Source organism: Triturus cristatus, chromosome 10 (assembly GCF_964204655.1).
Source record: "Triturus cristatus chromosome 10, aTriCri1.1, whole genome shotgun sequence".
Classification (NCBI taxonomy): domain Eukaryota; kingdom Metazoa; phylum Chordata; class Amphibia; order Caudata; family Salamandridae; genus Triturus; species Triturus cristatus.
The window spans coordinates 858,646,016-858,667,960 of record NC_140593.1 but is presented as its reverse complement, the minus strand read 5'-3'; the positions used below and the strand labels follow the sequence as shown (position 1 = coordinate 858,667,960).

Here is a 21,945-nt window from a genome sequence, read left to right as displayed (position 1 = left end):
GACATTTTACAAGCATAAAATTTTAAATACAATGTCATTTAAAACAGGAAAAAAGACATAGATCATAAAACACTGAGAAGGAAGAGGAAAGTCACAGCATCATACCAGGTGGCTATTAAGACTTGTTGCGAATAATCCAGACCCAGCCAAGGAATTTAGCCACAGCGATTACAACACACTCATTGGTATCAAATCGCAAAATGTTAAGTGCTACAAAACCTTGCCGAGTGCCCATATTCTGACAAAGTGGTTATAGCCATTTAGCCCGTGGTGCAACATAGGCCGGGCAGGCAAAGAATATGTGGCCAACTGATTCAACACAGTCCGGACACCACCTACAGATATCACGGGAGCCACCCTTCCATTTTTTAGTGAATGAGTTGATGGGAAGGGAGCCTACCCTGAATTGGTGGTATAGTTTTCTGTCACTAGGCCTGGTAATAATATCCCAATACTCTTCGAAAACAGGAGTTAGTTTAAATTCAAAGAATTTTCCAGTCAGGGACTCAGGGGAAACAGATAACATGTGTTTTTGGGAAATCAAAGACCAATAGAGGGTCTTAAAACTTTGTTTGGGGGGAAAAGAGCTGTTAGCTGGGTCAGACCAAAGGGTGTCTAAGCCCATAGAATCCAATAAAAGACTAACATGTTTACACCAAGGTAGGTCACCCGCCCCCAAGATACAACGGACGTCCATAAAGGCTTTGGCAAAGGGAGCCAGTTCGGGGACTGTCCATAGCCTCCTCCAATAAGCCAGAGGTTTAAACCTGGCAATGTCATCAAATGAACAACAACCAAGGTCCAAAAGAAGTGGTTTCACTGGCGTTGAGCTGGGGAGTCCTGTTAGCTTTCTAAAAAATTTGTTTTGGGCTATAACCAGGGAGGAAAGATCAGTATGACCCCATAATTCGGCACCATATAAAATTGCTGAATTAATTCTGGCTTCAAAAATCTTGATCGGAGGACCAATCATTTTAGCCTGGGATTGCTTTTGCTCCCTGATCAAACAGCCGGATAGTTGGGCAAATTTAAGAGAGAGAGCGTCTATTTGGGGTCCCCAGTTCAACTTATTTTCAAATAAAACACCCAGGTAAGTCATAACATTTGTGCGTTCCAAAACACCACTATCCATGGTCACCTGGCCCCTCACAGGTTTCCCTTTATTAAAGACCATGTATTTGGTTTTTGAAACGTTAACTGACAGGTCGCAGTCGGAACAAAAAGAAGAAAATAGGTTCAATGCCGACTGCAGCCCGGACAAAGTTTGTGAGAGGAGTAGGGTGTCGTCCGCGAACATAAGCAGCGGAACCTTAGACCCTCCTAGTGTGGGGGCATCTGTAGATTTGTTAGAAAAATATTGGACAACTCTATTAATAAATAGTAAGAATAATGTGGGTGCAAGGACACACCCTTGTCTGACGCCTCGATTAACATTAAACTTGTCAGTAACCTGCCCTTGGTTACCCCAGCGAACTTGGGCAAAATTATTGTCATGTAACCTAATTATGATGTTTAGAGGGTCTGAAGATAGTCCTAGCTCTGCTAATTCACCCCAAAGTTTAGTCCTATTGACCAAATCAAAGGCAGACCGAAGGTCTACAAAAGCTGCATAGATTGTGCCATTGCAAAGATAAACCGTTTTCCAGACAATTAGTTGAAACTTAAAAGCCTGGTCAATGGTACTAATGCACGATCGAAAGCCTGCCTGTAGAGGCGAAATAATATCAAACTGCTCAGCCCAGAGCTGGATCCTTACCAAAATCATTCTTGCTACAATTTTTTGTACACAGTCAATAAGACTAATGGGGCGATAATTGCCCGGGCAAGAACGATCACCTTTTTTATAGATGGGCAGGATCTCAGCGCCCTTCCATGAGTCGGGGATAGGGGCCCCTTTAACTAGAGCATTAGCTAAGAGAGCGATGTAGGGGGCCCAAATGCCAGAATCGGATTTAAAAAGGTCCGCAGGGACACAATCGATGCCAGGAGCCTTGCCATTGGGGACCCTCGAAATTGCCATCTCAACTTCATCAACGTCAAACTCAAGGTTAGAAGATCTAAGCGAGTCCCAACAAAGCGGTTCAGAAGATGTAATTGCCATATCAGCATCGGAGAACTGGGATTCATAGTGGGATACCCAGTTGTCCGGAGAAACATTGTTGGAAGGAGCCTGTGAGTTAGAAGTATTACCCCACTTCAAGGTGTGCCAGAACAATGTTGGGTTCCTTAATTTACTTGCTGCTAATAGGGCACACCAATGGTCATTATCCCAGTCACGCTTCGCCTGGACTTTGGCCCTGATATAAAGTTTTCTCGTGGATCTTATAGTGGCCAGGTCCTTAGAAGCGATAGCAGCTTTCAGGGCATTATATGAGTCTCGGCAGTTCTTATTATACCAAGAGCTTTGCTTAGGGATCTTGGAAGGCATAGCCTTGCAGGGTTTTGAAAAGATGGATGTTAGGTCCAAAAACAGATTGGTATGTATGTTAGTAGCAGCGGCAAAGTCGCCGTTTTCAGACCTAAGAGACTGTAAAGCTACAGTTGCTGAGGAGACTTTATCACCTATCTCAGAGAGTATGGCACTATCGAGAGCAACTCTATCCCACCGCACTCTACGATGATTGTTGGTTAAGAGGGCATTTGCTGTCAATATCTCGGTTTGGGTCCCTCTAAGCTGGGGACTGAGCAGGAGTGTCAGAACCAAGGGGTTGTGATCACTCTCAATACGCTCAAATATCATCATGTCACCCAGAGTATGCCAATGCTCCACTTTTATTAGAGCATAATCTATTCGACTACTACGTCCTCGGCCATCGGAAAAGGTCACTTTGCCCGACGGATCCGAGGGGGTTCGTCCGTTGGCAGCTCTATAACCACGTTCGAGGCATAAACTCGTCCACTGAACAGCAGATTCGCTCCAGCCTTTAATAGGAGTGAGGGCAAGAAAGGGTATGTTCCAAATAATATCAATTTCCGTGGTCAAAGAATCACATTCTGGGTATAACGGCTCAAAACAGCAGTTGAGATCACCTATAATACATACATTGGAGCTAGGATCAACTATCTCCAGGAACTCATCCAGTTGTAAGAATGTATTAGTTCCACGACCTCCTGGAAGACCCCGATTGTAAATGTTAATTAGTAATATTAAGGGTTCATCATTACTCTGTAGCGAGATAATCAGGAGGTCTGGATTGTCAATAGACAGTTCAGTTAGGCTGTACTTCAAGGTTTGCTTAACCCAGAAACAGAGACCACCAGAGGGACGACCCCTAGGGTTACTTGTTGCCCCCTTAGAAAAGTTTACATACCCAGGATAACATACAGGGTCAACAGCCCATGTCTCCTGGAAAGCCAGGATATCATGGGTAGAGACCCAAGCAGACCAGTCCTCATTATTTAGTTTGCTGTGAAGACCCGCAATGTTCCAGGAAACCAGGGAGAGGGCAGGGGAGCCGGGAGGGGCCAGGGGAACTGGGGTGCAATGTAAAGTTGGAGAACTAGGAGATCCCCGGGGAATTGGGGAACATAAAGGTATTGTAGGCACAGAAGGGAATTCAACGCCAACGATGTCAGATGCCACATCAGAGCATATGCAACTGGTGGTAATGGGAGCACATGACAGGGATAAATCAGAGCTCTCCAAAACTGCAAGTGTAACAAGGGGCTTGTAGGGGTGTGTATGTGACCGGTCACAAGAAAGACCAGGTGGTGAAATCCTCTTGTCCATGCGGGATCGTTCATGCATACCCCGACCACTGGGCCTATAAGGTACGGGGCTATGGCTGCAAAGAGGTCAATCAACCCCATCCAAGTCACTCAGCGGGGCATAAGGGTTGGATAGTGGAAGGTGGAAATCCAGTCCCTGTACTCTACGAGAACCCCTAGGGACCATCTCCCAACCAAGTGATCCAGCGTTAAACTGCTGGAGAGGTACAGGGGGGTAGAAATAAGACAAATCCGTAACAAAAATTCCTGGGGCACTCGAGATGTTAGGGTAGGAACATAAATAACGCACCACCCTGGGATCACGGAAATTCACAAGCACACAGTCCCCCTCTACTCCCTTAACCCCACTGCCCAACCAACAAACCCTACGAACAGTCAATATTTCTGCACAAGAAGAAGGGGGCAGAGGCCTATTACGATTCAACCAATAGGTAACCTTGTTTTTTAACTCACTATGGGACTCAGCCTTACCCTGCGAAAGACTGGGAACACCCACCAGAATAGCAGTATAAGTATGAGACTCAGGCGGAAGATTAATGCGAGGAAGTTCTGAAAAAGGAGCAGTGCCCTGAACGTGGGAATGCTCAATGATGGATTGGCTTCTATTATTATTAGCATTGCTATCTGGAACGTGGTGGGAAGTGGTACAAGGTGACTGGTGGGGGGTGTTTGTGAGGGGGACAGAGGGAGCAGGGGGGGCTGGAGGAATTCCAGACATGGGGATAATGCCATTTTGAGCGGCCTCAGCCACAGTAGTTACATCAGAAGATAATGTAGGCCCAGAAGGCAAAGGGGAAGCTAGACGCTTCTCAATTATTACCATGTTGGCATGCATCATAACCTCTAGTTTGTCGACTACTTGAGAAAGACGGTTGACTTTCTCATATAGTGGTGTAAAAAAGGCCTTGAACAGCTGCTCTAAAGCCTCAGCATGGACGACAGGCAAGGAAGGTGTGGTGGATAAGGGCACTGGGCAAGAAATGAGCACGGAACTCACGTCAGCGGCAGGAGTAGCCTGTGACGCTGGGGGGATGGGATCGGGGCAGGGAACCGAGACAGCGGGCACTTTGGTATTGTTAGCTGAATTGCCCTTTGGAAGCACTACCCCACATGCGTTCGTCCCCTGGTCTAACGGTAACGGAGCACCCAGTGACAAGGTAGCGGGACCAGGCAGAACAACCAAGGGCTGTAAATGGTTATCTAAGACAGTAGGGGGCAGACCAAAAGGGGGAGAACCAGGTGTAATTAGAGTGTTAACCAGTGGGCCTGCTGCTAAGCCAGTATCCAAACCAAGCTCATTACTCTTTGTATGATCGGAAATAGGTTGTGGGGGCCTAGGGACAGGAGAGGGGACTGTCATAAGGTTGCCCAGAGAGGATCTTTTAGAAGACAAATCAAGGGACAGTCTTTTTTCTGTTAGATCAATTTCACGTTCAAGAATCCGGGCAGCTCTAGTGATAAAATTGTCTAACGTCCCTGAAACACAGCCCCCAGTACTACTCTGAGCTAATTTCCTACCTGACCTCAGAGACGACATCACTGTGTACAACAGTTACAGAGATAGAAACAGGGTCTGGAGCAGGGCGGCTAAGATTATGCTCAGTCAGTATACAATATATGGGCCCGTCCCGTCCACTTCCGTCCACGAACGGCCACAAACGGCCCGCTCTTTGCCCGGTCTTCGCCCCGGGCGTCGTCCCGCGCGCGTACCGCTAGCGCGCTTGGACGAAGACTGGATTTAGCCCGGGGGAGGAGTAAGGGGCGTGAACGGGAAGAGGAACCAGGTGAGCAGAGTTAGAGGAGCGAAATGCTCCGTGGTCCTCGCAGTCCCGTGTGTGAGGTGTTCAGCGTCCAGCCCCCAGCAAACAGCGTAGCATCCAATGCGTTGTGGTTCGGCAAAGAGTCCCACTGTTGAAGAGCCCCAGCCAAGGTTTTATGCTCTCGGGGTCAACGAGCGGCTCCCGCGCAGCGGGGGCCGCGAGGCGTGGCAGAGGTGGGAGGAACCTGACGGGAAGAGGAACCAGGTGAGCAGAGTTAGAGGAGCGCAATGCTCCGTGGTCCTCGCAGTCCCGTGTGTGAGGTGTTCAGCGTCCAGCCCCCAGCAAACAGCGTAGCATCCAATGCGTTGTGGTTCGGCAAAGAGTCCCACTGTTGAAGAGCCCCAGCCAAGGTTTTATGCTCTCGGGGTCAACGAGCGGCTCCCGCGCAGCGGGGGCCGCGAGGTGTGGCAGAGGTGGGAGGAACCTGACGGGAAGAGGAACCAGGTGAGCAGAGTTAGAGGAGCGCAATGCTCCGTGGTCCTCGCAGTCCCGTGTGTGAGGTGTTCAGCGTCCAGCCCCCAGCAAACAGCGTAGCATCCAATGCGTTGTGGTTCGGCAAAGAGTCCCACTGTTGAAGAGCCCCAGCCAAGGTTTTATGCTCTCGGGGTCAACGAGCGGCTCCCGCGCAGCGGGGGCCGCGAGGCGTGGCAGAGGTGGGAGGAACCTGACGGGAAGAGGAACCAGGTGAGCAGAGTTAGAGGAGCGCAATGCTCCGTGGTCCTCGCAGTCCCGTGTGTGAGGTGTTCAGCGTCCAGCCCCCAGCAAACAGCGTAGCATCCAATGCGTTGTGGTTCGGCAAAGAGTCCCACTGTTGAAGAGCCCCAGCCAAGGTTTTATGCTCTCGGGGTCAACGAGCGGCTCCCGCGCAGCGGGGGCCGCGAGGCGTGGCAGAGGTGGGAGGAACCTGACGGGAAGAGGAACCAGGTGAGCAGAGTTAGAGGAGCGCAATGCTCCGTGGTCCTCGCAGTCCCGTGTGTGAGGTGTTCAGCGTCCAGCCCCCAGCAAACAGCGTAGCATCCAATGCGTTGTGGTTCGGCAAAGAGTCCCACTGTTGAAGAGCCCCAGCCAAGGTTTTATGCTCTCGGGGTCAACGAGCGGCTCCCGCGCAGCGGGGGCCGCGAGGCGTGGCAGAGGTGGGAGGAACCTGACGGGAAGAGGAACCAGGTGAGCAGAGTTAGAGGAGCGCAATGCTCCGTGGTCCTCGCAGTCCCGTGTGTGAGGTGTTCAGCGTCCAGCCCCCAGCAAACAGCGTAGCATCCAATGCGTTGTGGTTCGGCAAAGAGTCCGATGTCAATATTGCATTTATGTCCTTCCTTCCATCCTAATGTAAAGAGCTCTGATATCCTTTGGGATCTTGTTTGCGCTATATAAAACTTTATAAATAAATAAACATTCACCTCTTAGCATAGAAGTGCTGGTAGACAAAGCTCCACACATGGGAAGGTGCCCAAACCCCTTGTCTGCCATAAAAGGACCCATTCCAATTACGTTGACTGGCCTAAAATATTTATCAAGTATCGGACCTGTGATTTGCTAACATTGTCTAAATTAATAACATGTTGGTGCTACTCCAGCGTTATTTTGGGGTTAACTATTTGGGGGGTGGTCAGTTTTCATGGACACAGTGATCTCTACCGATGTTGAAATTGGCTCTTTTGTCGTCCTTGTGGGGAAAGTGAAATATTCTGGCCAAGCCAAGATGTACTCACCTCCTCCCTGATTATTGCAGACTGTCTTTCTGCTTTTGGCCCATGCACCTTGGACCTGCTCATGCGAGGCTCTTAATTCCCAAAGGGACTGGTAACTCTGATACTAATCCCATCCGTAGTTAACAGGTTCCAAAATGTTAGTGTATTATTACCGGGTGAATTGGGCCCAGAGCCGCTGATCGCAGCGCTCATTTGTCATGGGATATCCTGGGTGAACTCATTATCCTTCCTAATACCACCCCCCAAATTTAATGGTACTCCAAGTTTCATAATTTCAGGTGGAAGTAACACCCCCTGCACAGGGACACTCATTTTAATTATTTCCTAATCACGTGGGGGTAAGATGGTCCACCTACATCCCCTTCCAGGGAGACTTATAGTTCTTGGCATATTGAAGTGTAATTCTTTCCTCATCATCTGTGAGTAAGGTGGTCCAGCTGCAGAGCTTAGCCTAGTGAAGGTTGTTTCCCACTGCAGTGATGTCACAATCTCAGTTGTGGAGCCGGTCTCCTTCAGTCTTTGCTTATTTCTTTGTTTAAAATGCTACGTCTCACAAAAGCTGTTCTCAACAGTGGATGGGTTTCAATACTTAATTTGTAAAAGAATGAGTTCCAGTGCCTAAAGTTCTGCTCTGGCGGTGCTATTAACAGTCACCGAATACCAAGGCTGCATAGTGTGAATACACCACAGGCCTCTTTAATCCACGACCAGACACTTCTTCCTCCTTTATCTCACTGTTGCTGGTCTGTGCTTTCTCCCTTTGTGCTGTTGTTTTTGTCTTTTTCTTCGTCCTCCTTTCCCATTTGTATATTTTCTCCCTCTTGCTCACGGTCAATATGCTGGTCTCCAAAAATGAGTGCTGGTGTCCTCCACCAGCAACTACCTGCTCCTCAGATAAGCACTGATGGGTTTGCAACCCACATATCAGTGCTTAATTTAAGCCAGTGGTTTCCGGTGCTCAGCACCAGCGCTTAATTGTCAACACTGGCAGTTATGACGGCAGCCACACGGTGGCGCTGTTTGTATAAGTTAGAGATAAGCAGAACAGCAATTGTTTATTAATTCAGTATGCATTAAAAACAACTAATACCTGCTGTCAACGCTATTTTTATAGCTTTTGTGGACTGGACTAGTCTGAACTGTCACACTTGTAGCAGTGTGCTGGTTAGTAGTTGTGTAGGTTCTGTTATTGGCAATGCTGGCAGTGGTAATTGGTGGTGCAAGCTGCAGAGGCCTCCCGACTAGGGCCCCGGCACTTATATTGTTTACAAATTAAGTACTGCCACATATAACATAAAATTCTGTAAAGATGACCGTGGCTAAAGGGCATATTTTTCACCTCAGAGTTCTCGGTGACATCATAGACAACTCAAACTTTGCTCTTGTTATCTATTTGATGTCAAGCAGAACCCTTAGTGAAAAACAGGTGAAATTCACTGTTACCCACCTATAAATCTATATTTGCTAAAACAAGCAATTAATTTGAAATGTTTTCATATCTGCTTCCAGCCGGATCCCTGGCGGACTCACACCTGGAAAGAGCCAAACAGCGCCATCATCCGGAAGAGAACATTCAAGGAGGTGGCAAAGTAAGTACATCACAACTCTTTTACGGTGCGATTCACAAAAAATATTTACATCAGCACCTGCATGCTTGCAACATATTATGGATGCAAATGTCTGAATTCCAGGAATTGTTTTCAGGCATACTTATTTAAAACATTTATGATTTTTCAACATTCGTCCATACAAAGGCATATTCCACATGTGTGAATTTATACAGTGTCCAGTTGCTTAGGGGGAAATGATTTCCCATGTGTGCAATTGCTTTCCACTGGGAAATATTTTTCCCATCCTTCTGCTACGCCCGCAGCATTTGAAGGTGTTCTCAATAAATTCCCAGCTTGGAATGGGATTTACTACTGACCTTCCCAGTGGTAAATCTATGACCATTTCCAGAGTGGGAATATGCTAGAAAGGTGTTTGTGAATAGCCACAAACTAGCGAACTTGTGGGTGTGCACAGAATATCCAGAGCTTCCCCACCCAAGAATGCCCATTGCCATCGCCTTGGGATAGACATGAACAAAAACTTTGTGTTAGTGCATTTTTTAGGTGAGTAAAAGCAATTCTACGTGTGGTTTACTCAGCTAAAAAAGAAGTGCTGTTTAATCGTACAAACTAAACTCACAGGCGTAAATAATTTCGTGAATCAGTTTCTTAGTGTCAGTTATTCCACCTCTCACAGTCTTACATGCTAAATATTAAATCAAGTGATACATAAAACAAGTCTGCCTACATCATATGACATTAATTTTGCTTTTGAGACAGCCCTTCAAATAATATCTTTTTTCAAGTTGTGTCCTGGGTCTGCTCAAACATTGGGGGTGATTACGATGGCGGTGAACCCGCCACTGGCCAGGTTCGCCCCCATCAGAAGGCCTTTTTCCGCCCGACATATCAGGATGCCAGGCGGTGTGCCTGGCGGATGGAAAGCCCATCCAAAAAAGGCAATTGTTACGATCGCCTGTCAGACCCACCCCGCATCCACAAAATGGTGGAGGTGCCTAGCAGGCACTGTCCACCAGATTTCAACGATGCATCCCCGCCAGCTTGTCAATGGCGGTTCAACCGCCATTGAAAGGCTGGCGAGGATGTACTTTGAGGTCCTGTTGCGGGCCTACCTTGTGCAGGGTCCTGTGCATTTTGCACTTGGGGGTACCTATGGTGCCCCCTTACTGTTCCCTGCACCAGCGGTGCCTGCCACGTAGTGCAGGGAAATGCACAACATGCATTTTTAATATTGCGGCGGGTGCTGTAGCCAGCAGCACCCGCCCATAATGTTAATAATGCCTTTTGTGGCCACCGTTGTGGCGGCCGCATTGTAATATGTTGTGCAGGACCGCCACCATATAGGCGGGTGGTCCCAAACCCCGCCATCGTAATCACCCCCATAGTCTTATCAAACAAAAATTGCCATAATAGTTGTAACTCAAGTATCTACCATTGATAAATATCTCCCTACCAAAGTTGTAGCTTCTTTAAAATTACTAAATCCAGCCAAACTTACTTCTTAGCTGGTTTGTGACTGTCATCATTTTCAATGACATGGAGTAATTTCTGACCCCTTTGCAACACGTGAATCTTGTGTTAGAAACATACTTTTAAACACTGTGAACTTGAGCTGCCACACCCTTTAGCTCGATTTACTTGTCTCAGGAATTTGTGAGTAACTTGTGGCATGGGATGACCCAGCCCGAGAAGCGTCACTCATAACTTCCGGCTTCCTGCTTTTCCTCCAGTCCTCCTATCACAGCGTATACTGGGAGAACGCATGGGGAAGCATTGCTTACAATGTGGTACAGAAACGGCAAGGCAAAAAACATAAGATGATTGGAGCCCGAAAACTGGAGCAGCAGAGTCTCTGCGGTCCTCCCGCTAAGGGAGAATGCCAGGAGAATGACATATGGAGTTCTGTGAAGTGGTGAGGCCCTGGTCAAGTGTGTTGGGAGAAGTGAGAATGTCGCTCCATGACTTACGCAGTGGTTTAAAGCAACATCGTTCTGGGGCCGATTGCTCAGCAATGACGAAGAGAACCGTGGGGGCACTGAGAGGCTTAACTCGTGTAGCTTGCATACCTCAAGCAATGGGATTTTGCATTATTGAGAGCACAGCTGTCTGGTCGACTGAAATGATTGACGCAAGGACTCCACTAAAGTCAAGTCAAAAAGCTTTATTCGATTCTTCAAGCAAATCATAAAAGCACATAATCAAATACCCCGAAGCCGGTCCTAGGATGCTTATTTCCGGTCCAGGGAGGACCTGGCTTGGCAGTTCGGGCTGGACTGTTCCCATGAGGCACAGGGTCAAGACGGATTTGCATATGGCCAGGTCTAAACTAGGGTGGCATGGTGAGCAAAAGAATGATGGATTTAACCCAGATCTCTTGACTGGGGGAGAATGTTTTGATTTGTTCTGCATTCCGTCCATCAAATGTGTGTCTTTTGCATAATCAAATACCCAGCAATTTTGAAAAAGAGATACACTCATAAAACTGTTATAATTTCGAAAAGTCTTCAGCATAAGTGTACAATTAGTTCATCCAGTATAAATCAGCAGTCAAAGTTTTTTTATGCACTGAGCCCCGTGGACCAAAACAATCTGTTGGAAATCCACTTCTCATGCGGATTGCACAGCTAATATCCAAGAACATTCAAGCTGATATATGATTATCAATTTGCAGAACTTCCCATTAAAGACATCAGTACAAATGGTGCATGTCCTTTTAACAAAAGCCTTGATTAGCCATGGCCTCAAAGCGGCCGCAACATCCGGGTCAGTGTAGAAGCTCTTCTACGCGAACCCGGAAGATGTGTACACTTATGCTGAAGACTTTTCTGAGCCTTGAAAAAGTCGTCGAAAATGACGAAACACGTTTCGGTTGTTTGTCAGTTCAGATTGTCCAAGAAATTGCACTGTCTAAACAAATAATGAAAGCAATTGGAACCATCAGTCTCACGTAGTGACGTCATAAACTTGGATTGTGTCTCACAACTTTGGACCTGTCAGATTGATGGACGATGTATAATAATAAAAAGTATGAGAAAGCACTTTCAGGTAGCTAGCAAAACACAAATGACTGCTTTACAAGTGACCAGAGAACCTATCATTTGTGCGTACCACAGTACTCCTTCACTCTGATGGCCACTTGGAGACTCTTGTGGGGCCCTATCACTGTGCTGTTCCTTAACAGTTATGTCACCTGCATTTGCAGCCGAGGGTATGATGCAGATGGGGCTATGGGTTATGTCAATGGAAAAAAAAAGCAACATAGAAAAGAGGAAAAGAAAAATAGACAGCATATTACGACCGTATACACACACACCGCTTGAAGGTAAAGGGCAATTCCATTTTGTGACGTATATGGCTTTTTTTGGGGATGCCCAGCGAATAGTTATTTTTTCGGAACCAGAAGGCACTGAGAATACAGAGTGAAAACTAAGCCAATAGGTGATTATATGAGAGGACAATATCTTGATAGAGCTATGGGTAAATGTGTGAATGAAATCCCTCCGAGGTGTCAAAGACTCAAGAGCATCATGTCAAATTATGCCTTCCAAGCCCCTAAGTAGCTTGAAGACCAGTAAAGCAGCAGCACCAGTTAAAAAAGGACAAAGTTCAGGTCACAGCAGCTTGGGGACAGCCCTAGACGTGGAGTGAACTTAGCGGAAGGAATTATGGAGAACATCAAAGAAGCAGCTTTGTGTATAAGAGAAGACAATATCCACTAATTTGCCGCTAGGTTTCATGAGATGCTGGAATTGAAAACGCTGGAAGATCAATCCAAGCCACTCCATCTTCTCCTCATACAATACTGATGTCGTGGGGGTTGGGGTGAGAGTTACAGAAACAGAGGACTCAAGTCTTGACCTCATGGATGTTAATGTACAAAGTGTTAGTCCCCTTGCTAGCTCCAATGTTGTATCTGTAGAATAGGAACTTAATGGGACAACATGAGATTCAGAATCTGCTTGCCAACTTCCTGAGCATGCCAAAACAACTTCCAGAGAATGCCAAAACAGCAGAACTGTTTCACTTGTTTATAAATCAATAAGTCATTAGGAATCCAACAGAAACTATGGGAGGCAATAGCCTGGAAAAGGTTTTTTAAGACTAATTTGGCAACAGCTTCGCTCATACACCACAAGACTATTGTTGAGAGATCTGTTGAACAATCTTATCATAAGAGAAGTTAGTTGAATCAAGCAACCAGGGGTGTGTTATGGACACTGCATCATGGGCGAATTAAGTACCTATAAGACTGTGAGAAATATTGATGGAGATCAAACAAATCAAAAAGTGCCAATTAGACACTACTCAACAACTGTCGGAGTGACTGATGAAGATTTCAAACTGTGAGGATAGATTGTCCAACACTTCTGGTTTGGTTGATCGATATGCGAAAGAAAGAAGGTCTCTCCAAAATAAACAGGAAGAGCTCAAAAACCACTCCAGATGATCTAACTTGAGGTTTACCTGGATACCCGATTATAAAGAAGATGCATCAGGGAGAATATCTTATGTGGAGACTTTGATTTGACAATATGTTCCTCCAGACTGTTCATAAGACTTAATTATGCAAGCCCATTGAGTTACCTTTCATTCTCCCCTATAACGAAAGGATCCCTAAACATTGCTGATTCATTTTGCTGACTTTAGGATTAAGGAAAAGACACTAAGAAAGGCTTTTAGTGAAAGATCCTTTGGTGTTAATAATGAGTTTTCCTTCAGAATGTCATCAATATGACAATTGATTCGGACTGCAGGCTCAGGGATTTGAATTCTTTATTAACGTCTCTTCGTTCAACAGGAGCACAGGCTACTATAGTCCAGCCTGCGAAATTAAACCTTATAAAGGTTGCTTTTATCTGTTTAGGCTAATAGAAGAACTGCAAGCACTTTTGAATTAATTACAGCAGTAACCCAGTGGTTTGAAGGACTAAATTCATAAGAAGGTGAGAAGTTGGAAGGTGAAGCAGAAGTAAGGAAGCAGGGAAGGTCTGGCACAACAATATGGTGCTAGTTAGTAGAAGCAGGGGGGATGCGTCTGGGTCGCAGGCAGCAGGCGGGAGCCTACAGAGCAGGGAATCGGTGGATAGGGTGGGAAGTGCAATTTAAAAAATGGGAGAACTTGCAGCTTCAATAGAAAACAGTCAAGTGAACAATCAATTAAAGCAAAGTAAATCCTTTTATTTTTGAAGAATAGATTCATGCTACAACAGCTTCGACACCTAAGACCCTGCCACAACTCTCGTCACCACCGCACGCAAGTTTGCCATACCCCAACAGACCCTGCTCAACTGGACTCCACTCACCTCAGACAACACACTGAAGACCATGAAAAGCATCCACTCCATAGCCCCATCTGTCTCCTGCCCATATCACATCTTTCATAGAGCAGCCACCTCCATCGCCCCAGAGCGTCGACGCACCATCATCTGCTGCATTGAAAACCCCACCTTCCTAGACAAGTGGAAAAACGCCGAAGGAGCCATCTGCCGACCCAGCAGGACTCACAAACTTCAGACCCATCTCCCTCCTCTCCTTCCCTGCCAAGGTCATCAAGACGGCCATCAATGCCCAACTCTCCAAGTTCATCGAAGAGAACCACATGCAGGGCATCTCTCAATCAGGCTTCTGAAGTAACCACAGCACCGAGTCCGCACTCCTTGCTGCCACCGACGACATCCACTCCCTCCTCGACCATGGCGAAACCGTAGCCCTCATCCTACTGGACTTCTCGGCTGCCTTAGATACCATCTTCCACTGCACCCTAACCACAAGGCTACACAACGCAGGTATCCGCGGCAAGGCCCTGGACAGGATCCACTCCTTCCTTACCGGTCGAACACAGTGAGTCAGACTACATCCGTTCCTCACAGAACCTACAGAGATCATCTGAGGAGTGACCCAGGCCTCCTCCCTGAGCCCTACCCTCTTCAACATCTACTTGGCCTCCCTCGCAGCCATCATCAGAAACCATGGACTCAACATTGTCTCCTACACCGAAGACACACAGATGATCCGCTCTCTCACCAAAGAACCCACAGCCACCAGAATCAACTTTCACAGCGGGATGAAGGCCACTGACACCTTGATGAAGGCCATTGCAACCTGGATGATAGACAGCTGCCTCAAGGTGAACTCGGATAAGACGAAAATACTCATCCCGGAACCTGCCCCCTCAGCCACCGCCAAATGCACTGGGAACCCCTCCCACCCCCACGGACCACACACGTAACCTCAGCATCACACTGTACTCCTCGCTCACATTTAACAGCCAGGTCAACGCTGTAGCCTCATCCTGCTTCCACACTCTCCACCTGCGTTGAAAGACATTCATATGGATCCTCACAGAATCCAGAAAGACGGTCACCCACGCACTCATCACCAGCGGAATTGATCACGGGAACGCACTCTACACCGGCGTCACCCAGAAACAGCTCAGGAAACTACAGAACGTTCAAAATGCCACAGACAGACTGGTCCTCGACATCCCCCACTTCATCCACATCACAGAACACCTTGGACAACTCCACTGACTCCCAGTCAACAAGAGAATCACAGTCAAGCTCCTCACACATGCCTACAAAGCTCTCCACGACATAGGACTAGCATGTCTGAACCACCACCTCCCATTCCACGTACCTCCCAGACCATGTTTCTCCTCCCAACTTGCCCTGGCCATAGACCCATGGATTCACAAGCCCAGAACCGGAGGAAGATTCTTATCCTACCTCGCCGCCAAGATCTGAAAATCCCTGCCACTCCACCTCAGGCAGTCCCTGTCTCAATTCAGGAAGGATCTCAAGACCTGCCTCTTCGACTCAACCTCCATGCCCAGACGGATCAGCAGCCCCACCCCCAGCGCCTTGAGACCATCACGGTTGAGTAGCCATGCTATACAAACTCTTGGTTGATTGAGATGCACTATATGCACATTATGCATTTTATGCACTTAATGGATAGTTTGTACATGTATTTTGCTTGCGTAAGATGGATGGTGCAAAAAGTCAAAAGCATGGATAGCATCTCAAAGATAAGGGTGGAAATGATAGAAGGACCTTTTGGACAAGATGCTTTTGTAGTTTCTCATCATGCAATTTTCACATTCTTTATCTCTTATATGTGGGATGCACTTTGCTCATAATATTTATATACATTTAATATGGCTGAGAATTTAGGGCCTAATTACGATGTAGGAGGGACTGACGTCGGTGTCGGTCCCTCTGACATCTGCACCTGTGGTCCGCCCGCCACATTACGATGCGGTGGGTGGAGGCATCGGGTGGAGGGACTGTCTGCTGCTGTTATGACGGGCTCCTTGAGCCTGCTGGAACATCGGAATGCTCATGGTCCCTTAATGATGGAGTCTCTGCCGTCGGGATCTGTGAGAAGTTAGCCTGGTAAATGATGTCCACTAGGTAAAGTGGGCACCTTGCACCAGTCCAAACAACCCTATGGTGATTTAAGAGGTCTAAGATACCCTTAGAAAGCTATCCAAGTGGTAGCTGTGGAGAGCAGCCTTTGGGCTTAGTCTTGGAGGTATGTAAAGCAGCTTGTTTTACCAGAATGCAATCTTATAGTACTGGTTAAATGAAAGGAGAACCACATTGCATTTATAAAAATATATATTTATTAATATAACACTACCTAGTATGACACAGTATCTCCTACACGGAGATAATCTCAAAGCATCAAATGCTTAAGCACAGAAATGACAGTAAATAGCACTAATTCACAGAGGGCCCCAGGGGGGGGACCAAACTATATACTAAAATAGTGGTATAAGAACCAGGACTTGAGTCAGGATGATGTCGATAGGATGTAGTATCGCTAGGACCCAAAGGAACCACCCAAGGTGAGTATGTAGGGACCCCACAGAGGATGGGTGCAGTGTGGGAACACGACTGTATGCTCCATACAACTATGGGAAAGTCACAGTTGAAGTTTTAGAGATTAGGGACCCTTCCAAGTGGACTTTGAAGAAACCCCGTGGAAGACAGAAGGTTGGAGAGCCACCCCACCCGTGGACACCGAAGTACCCAAGTTACCTTTCGCAGGGAAGCTGGATGCATAGGGATGAAGTGGCGTCGGAAACCAGCATTGAACCCAATGGAGGACTTCGAGAAAGTGCTGCTGCTGGAAGGAAGAAGAATGTCCGGTAGAATTCAAATGTGGATCCTTGATGAAGAGTACCTGAAAGCAGAGGGGACAGAGTCTGGGTCACTTAGGAGTGACCAGGGGCTCGGTAGACGAATTGCCACTGATGTCGGGTGCTTCAGGTTAGTTGACGGTGCTCTTGACTCTGCAGCTGCGCGGACCAGGCGACGTTGAAGATGACCAGGAGCCAGATGCAAGCTGTCTCACGAAGGGTGTCGAGTGCTGAGGGGTCAGTGTCCGGCGGGAGCACCAACAAGCCTTGGCAACAATAACTCATGCAGAAAGTCAAGTTAGTGCACGGTTTGGACCAGCAAGGTCCAGGAGACTTACCACAGAAAGGGAAATCTGGCCAGGCCTGGAGCAATCAGGGGAGCCCAAGAGAAGCAAAGTTGACATTCAAATGGACCCACAGGCCGGAGAAACAGGAGTCACAAGAGGACCACGGGCGATTTCACCAAAAAACAGCCCACGGAACACTCAGTGCGTGGAGGTCAAAGTTCTTGGTAGGAAATGGCACCAGAGGTTGGGGCTACTCTGAGCCCAATACACTTGTTTGAGAAACTCCAACAAGCATATGCACTTGAAAAAGTATGCAGTGCACAGGGATTCGGGTAATGCAGCCCCCACAAGGGATTCTGATCTCAAATGTGATGAGATGGCAGCTAGGGCCACAAGGGACATAGACATCTACCTCCTGTGTTGCTGGACCCTTCGGAGTTTGTAGAAGCTCGAGAACAGCAGACCGATCAACAGTGTTGTGGTGCCTGCGAATGCAGGGGAGTGACTCCAAGGGAGATTATCTTCGGTTGTCCTTGATGCTCCACAGGTCCTACATGGACCCTGTGTGGTGCATGGGCACAGAATGATGCAGCAGACTGAGTGGGAGATGAAGTCGGGCCCAAACGAAGTCCAGAGTGTCCAGACAGTCAAAGTACAGTGGTTTCTTGTTCAGAATCTTGTCCACATCAAATCCAAGGTCCTACAGCCAGGAAAGCCCTTAAGTACCCACGGGAGAGGATTGGAAAGATTCAGGGGACCCTCCCAGGGGAGGGTCTGGACAGTGGGGAGGTTACCCCCATGTCCTTTGTCCGGTTTCGCACCAGAGCAGGAGCCAATGGCTCCCAGGACTGGTTTGAACTGGACTATGCATAGGAACACCAGGTGTGCCCTTCATGCATACTTACGGTCACTGGCAAGCGCACCCACTCAGCCCTAATACACTAAATCCTGTCTGGGAGGTGGTCACACTTCCCTGTGACAAGATGCCTTTTGTTCTGCCTTTCCCTGCTCGAGCTTGGCTCAGTAGCAGGATACCTTCCCCTGCTCGAGCTTGGCTCAGCAGCAGGAGGGTAGAAATGTGTCTCTGGTTGGCAGCAACCATTTTGTGCTGTCCGGGACTAGAAGGCTGCTACCGGGAACACCAGGGACCCAACGAAGCTCGCTTCTGAGGGGTGGAATCATACCCCCACACCGTACCCCCACACCGGTGATTCCAACATGTTTGATACCAAACACGATGGGGTTGGTTTCAGCCGTTTTAGAGTTGATCATCACACGGTCGCATAATGCCCCTCTATATGTCGTAAATGGCTGTATCACTGACAACCCAGGAGAATGGACTCCGTAGGCTGCAGGGGTGTTCTGCTCATGTAGTGGCACCCTCTCACTTAGAACCAAGCACCCGGCCTTCAGGATTGTAAAGGCCTGCTATAGAGGTGACTGATAGGTTTTAAGTGCAGTGACCATTAGATATAGTAAAACGATATCTTAAGTAAGTGGTGCATGCACCAACTTACACAGGCTGCAATGGCAGGCATGTAGTTCAATTTTTTCATGGCCTCTCAATGGTGGCATAATGCATGCTTCAGCCCATGGGAGGCCTCTGGGGTACCTATGCCCTAGGTACATGGGTGCCATATACTAGGGACTGACAGGGGTACCCCAGTATCCAATCTGGAGTTTACCTAAGTATATGACATAACGGTTTAGGGAGAAAGCAGATGGACTGGGGTCCTAATTAGCAGGATCCCAGTCAGACTAGTCAAAAACAGTATTACATTTAGCAAAAAGTGGTGGTAACCATAATAAGAAGATCCTACTTCCCTACAAGATCATAATATAATTTCCGACAGCCCTCCATGTCAACCATTCGGACATGGAAAGGCTGTCGGAAAATGACTTTAGGCGCTATGGGGCCATGGAGGCACCTTTGGTGCCCCCCTAAACATCCCTGCACTGTGTGGCAGGCACTTTGAGGTGCCTGCCACACGGTGCAGGGATGTTTCCAAACATTCATTTTACAATGGCAGCTTGTGCTGCAGGCCTTTTCCACCCGCTGCATAAGCTGCCTTAGTGAAATGGATGTTTCTGACTGCCATATGAGCGGTTGCATCCAAATTGTGAGGTCAAAACCACCGAGCTATGGTCAGGTGGTTTCAGACCGATATGATGTTGGGAGGACCCAAGTCCACCCGACATCGTAATTAGACCCAAAATTGGGATATGGGGCAGATTGCCACTGGAGAATACTTTTAACAGCATAACATTATACATTGCCAAGGATATGGAATAATATGGCACATTTATGTATATTCTGCATTCTTTGTACATTATAGGTCACCAGGGATGGGAAGCCATAAAATGAAATTGGTGAAAGATAGTGATTAACTGAAGATTAGATTGTTTGATGTTAATGGCTTGAATACTAAGTGTAAAGCAAAAGGCATTGAAAAATGAATAGTAACTATTCTCCAGATATAATTCTTCGCCAAGAGACCCATATATATAAAGCCCTATTGGGTGATTTTTCAATGTTCATTATCTGGACAGGCTTTGAGTGTGTTTCTTCATTACATGCAGTTCACAGGTGTGTAGCTATATACATCAGTTAGAAATTGCAGTTGGATATTTTGAGAAGAGATGGGAATGGATTAACAGGCAGGTGAATGGGTTGCTTTTTACAGTGGTTATAATATAGGCCCCCACACCGGCACCACCCGGCACCATTAAATCATTTTATTTTAAACTATTATGGTACTTCCTGGTAAAGTAATTTTAGGAGGTGAGTTCAATTTTCTTCAGTGTCCGAGTCTAGATTCATCAGTAACCACTCACAGACAGAATAAACCTAGAATGGCCAATGCATTGCAGTACTATCAGAAGAGCCTACATCTAGTTGATCCTTGAAAGACAAATTTCCAAATTAGCTGGAATATACCTGTGTATCCGAGAGATATGTCATCAACAAGACTAGACTTATTGATATCCTCTGACTGCAGTCCTAAACAATTTAAACATCATCTTGAATGACGTTTTGGACCACTCATTAGTAGAGATGCACATTGTTGACATTTGGAAGCCTCTGTGCTTGCAGATGGCTATTTAACAAATTAAGTCTGAGATTTAGAAACTAAGACAGAGAAAACTTGTTTTTTTGCAGAATGACTGCAAGCTTGGAGATAGTCTGGGATGCTTTTAAGGCCACTATTAGTGCTAATATAATAACTAGAGATATAGTAAAAAAAAAAATCTCCACATTGAAAGAACAATATGGAGTTTCAGTCAAAATAGGCGCATGATATTTATTTGCAACATAAGACTACTATTAACCATCAAAGTCTCGACTAAGTAAAGCAGTAAATGCAGAATCATTATTATGAGCACATCTATGTGTCTAGCAAAGCTTATATGCAGAGTATACAAGGAGCGTGAGTATTTGGGATGGTTTTTAGCCTACGCAGACACTGGAAAGATCAGCTAAAAACATAGGGGCAGATTTATGTTCCCTGGCGCATCCCTGCAAATCAGCAGGGATGCGCCAGGGAAGATGCGTCACGCAAGTTTGCCCTTGCGCCACCGCAGATGCGCCGCATTTACAATGTGGTGCATCGTGGCGCAAGGACAAGCAGATACGTGACGCATCTGCTGGCGTAAGGTTGGCGCAGTGCTGAAGTTGCGTCGCAAATTCAATGCAACTCCAGCACTGTTCCAACCTACCCTATCCCTAACATGGTGCGTCAAGCCCGACGCCTGCTTCAAGCAGGCGCGGGGATTTGACGCATCAGCGTTGGGAAAGTGACTCAGTGAAATCTTATAGATTTCACTGAGTCACTTTTCAGGGGCGTTCCTGCGACGGAAGGCCCCCCCCTGTGTCGAAACGCCCACGTGAAACCTGACGCAGGTTTCACGTGGCGCAGGGCTTTACACCGTGACGCATCTCCATAGATGCGTCACGATGTAAATGGGGCGCAACGTGGCGCAGGGTTTACGCCGCCGCTGCGTCTCAAAAGTGACGCGACGGCGGCGTAAAAGGGGCGCAAGTCCCTCATAAATCTGCCCCCTAGGTCACTCTATGATATCCAAATTACAGACTGTAAAACCATCCACAATATAGTCCTTCAGCACAATGAAAATATCTATGGCGTCCGGCAAGAAGCAAATATTTCTAAGTTGCAGCATTTTTAAGATAGCCTTCCAAATTCCAAAACTTGGTCAAAGCTCAGTTCAAGCTTTGATAAAACCATTTACATTGGAAGTAATTGATGAAGTGGTGAAATCTTTTGCGAACGGGAAAGCATGCAGTAAACATGGTTTTCCAGCTCAGTTTAAAAAACATTTTCAAAGTTTTCATACCAATACATTTTGAGGCTTGCAAAAGACATACTATAGGGGAGGAAATATCTCCTCTCTTTTGATACTGCTGTAGTGGTAACCTTCCTTAAAAAATGTAATGACTCAAAAAGTTTAAATTCCTATGGGCCGATTAGCCTCCTGAATACGGATTATAAAATAATAATGAAATTATTAGCAAATAGTATGAATATGTTTGCTGGGTGGTTAATAAATAAAGATCAAAATGGTTTTCTAGCTGCCAGACAATTATCTACTAACACAAATTATTTAATTGAGGTATTAGAGTTTTAAAAAAAAATAATAAACAGATCCTAGGCCAGATTTAAATTGGGA

General features: G+C 46.7%; 1 protein-coding gene across 4 annotated transcripts in view; it reads left to right on the top strand.

The window, feature by feature from the left end:
- NOS3 (nitric oxide synthase 3) overlaps positions 1 to 21,945 on the top strand; it is an 819,509-nt gene that overhangs the window by 496,903 nt on the left and 300,661 nt on the right. For all 4 annotated transcript variants that reach the window (XM_085628483.1, XM_085628482.1, XM_085628485.1 and 1 more), the window contains exon 11: positions 8,768 to 8,847. In XM_085628483.1, coding sequence (XP_085484609.1) covers positions 8,768 to 8,847 — 80 coding nt within the window. The remainder of the gene's footprint in view (positions 1 to 8,767; positions 8,848 to 21,945) is intronic.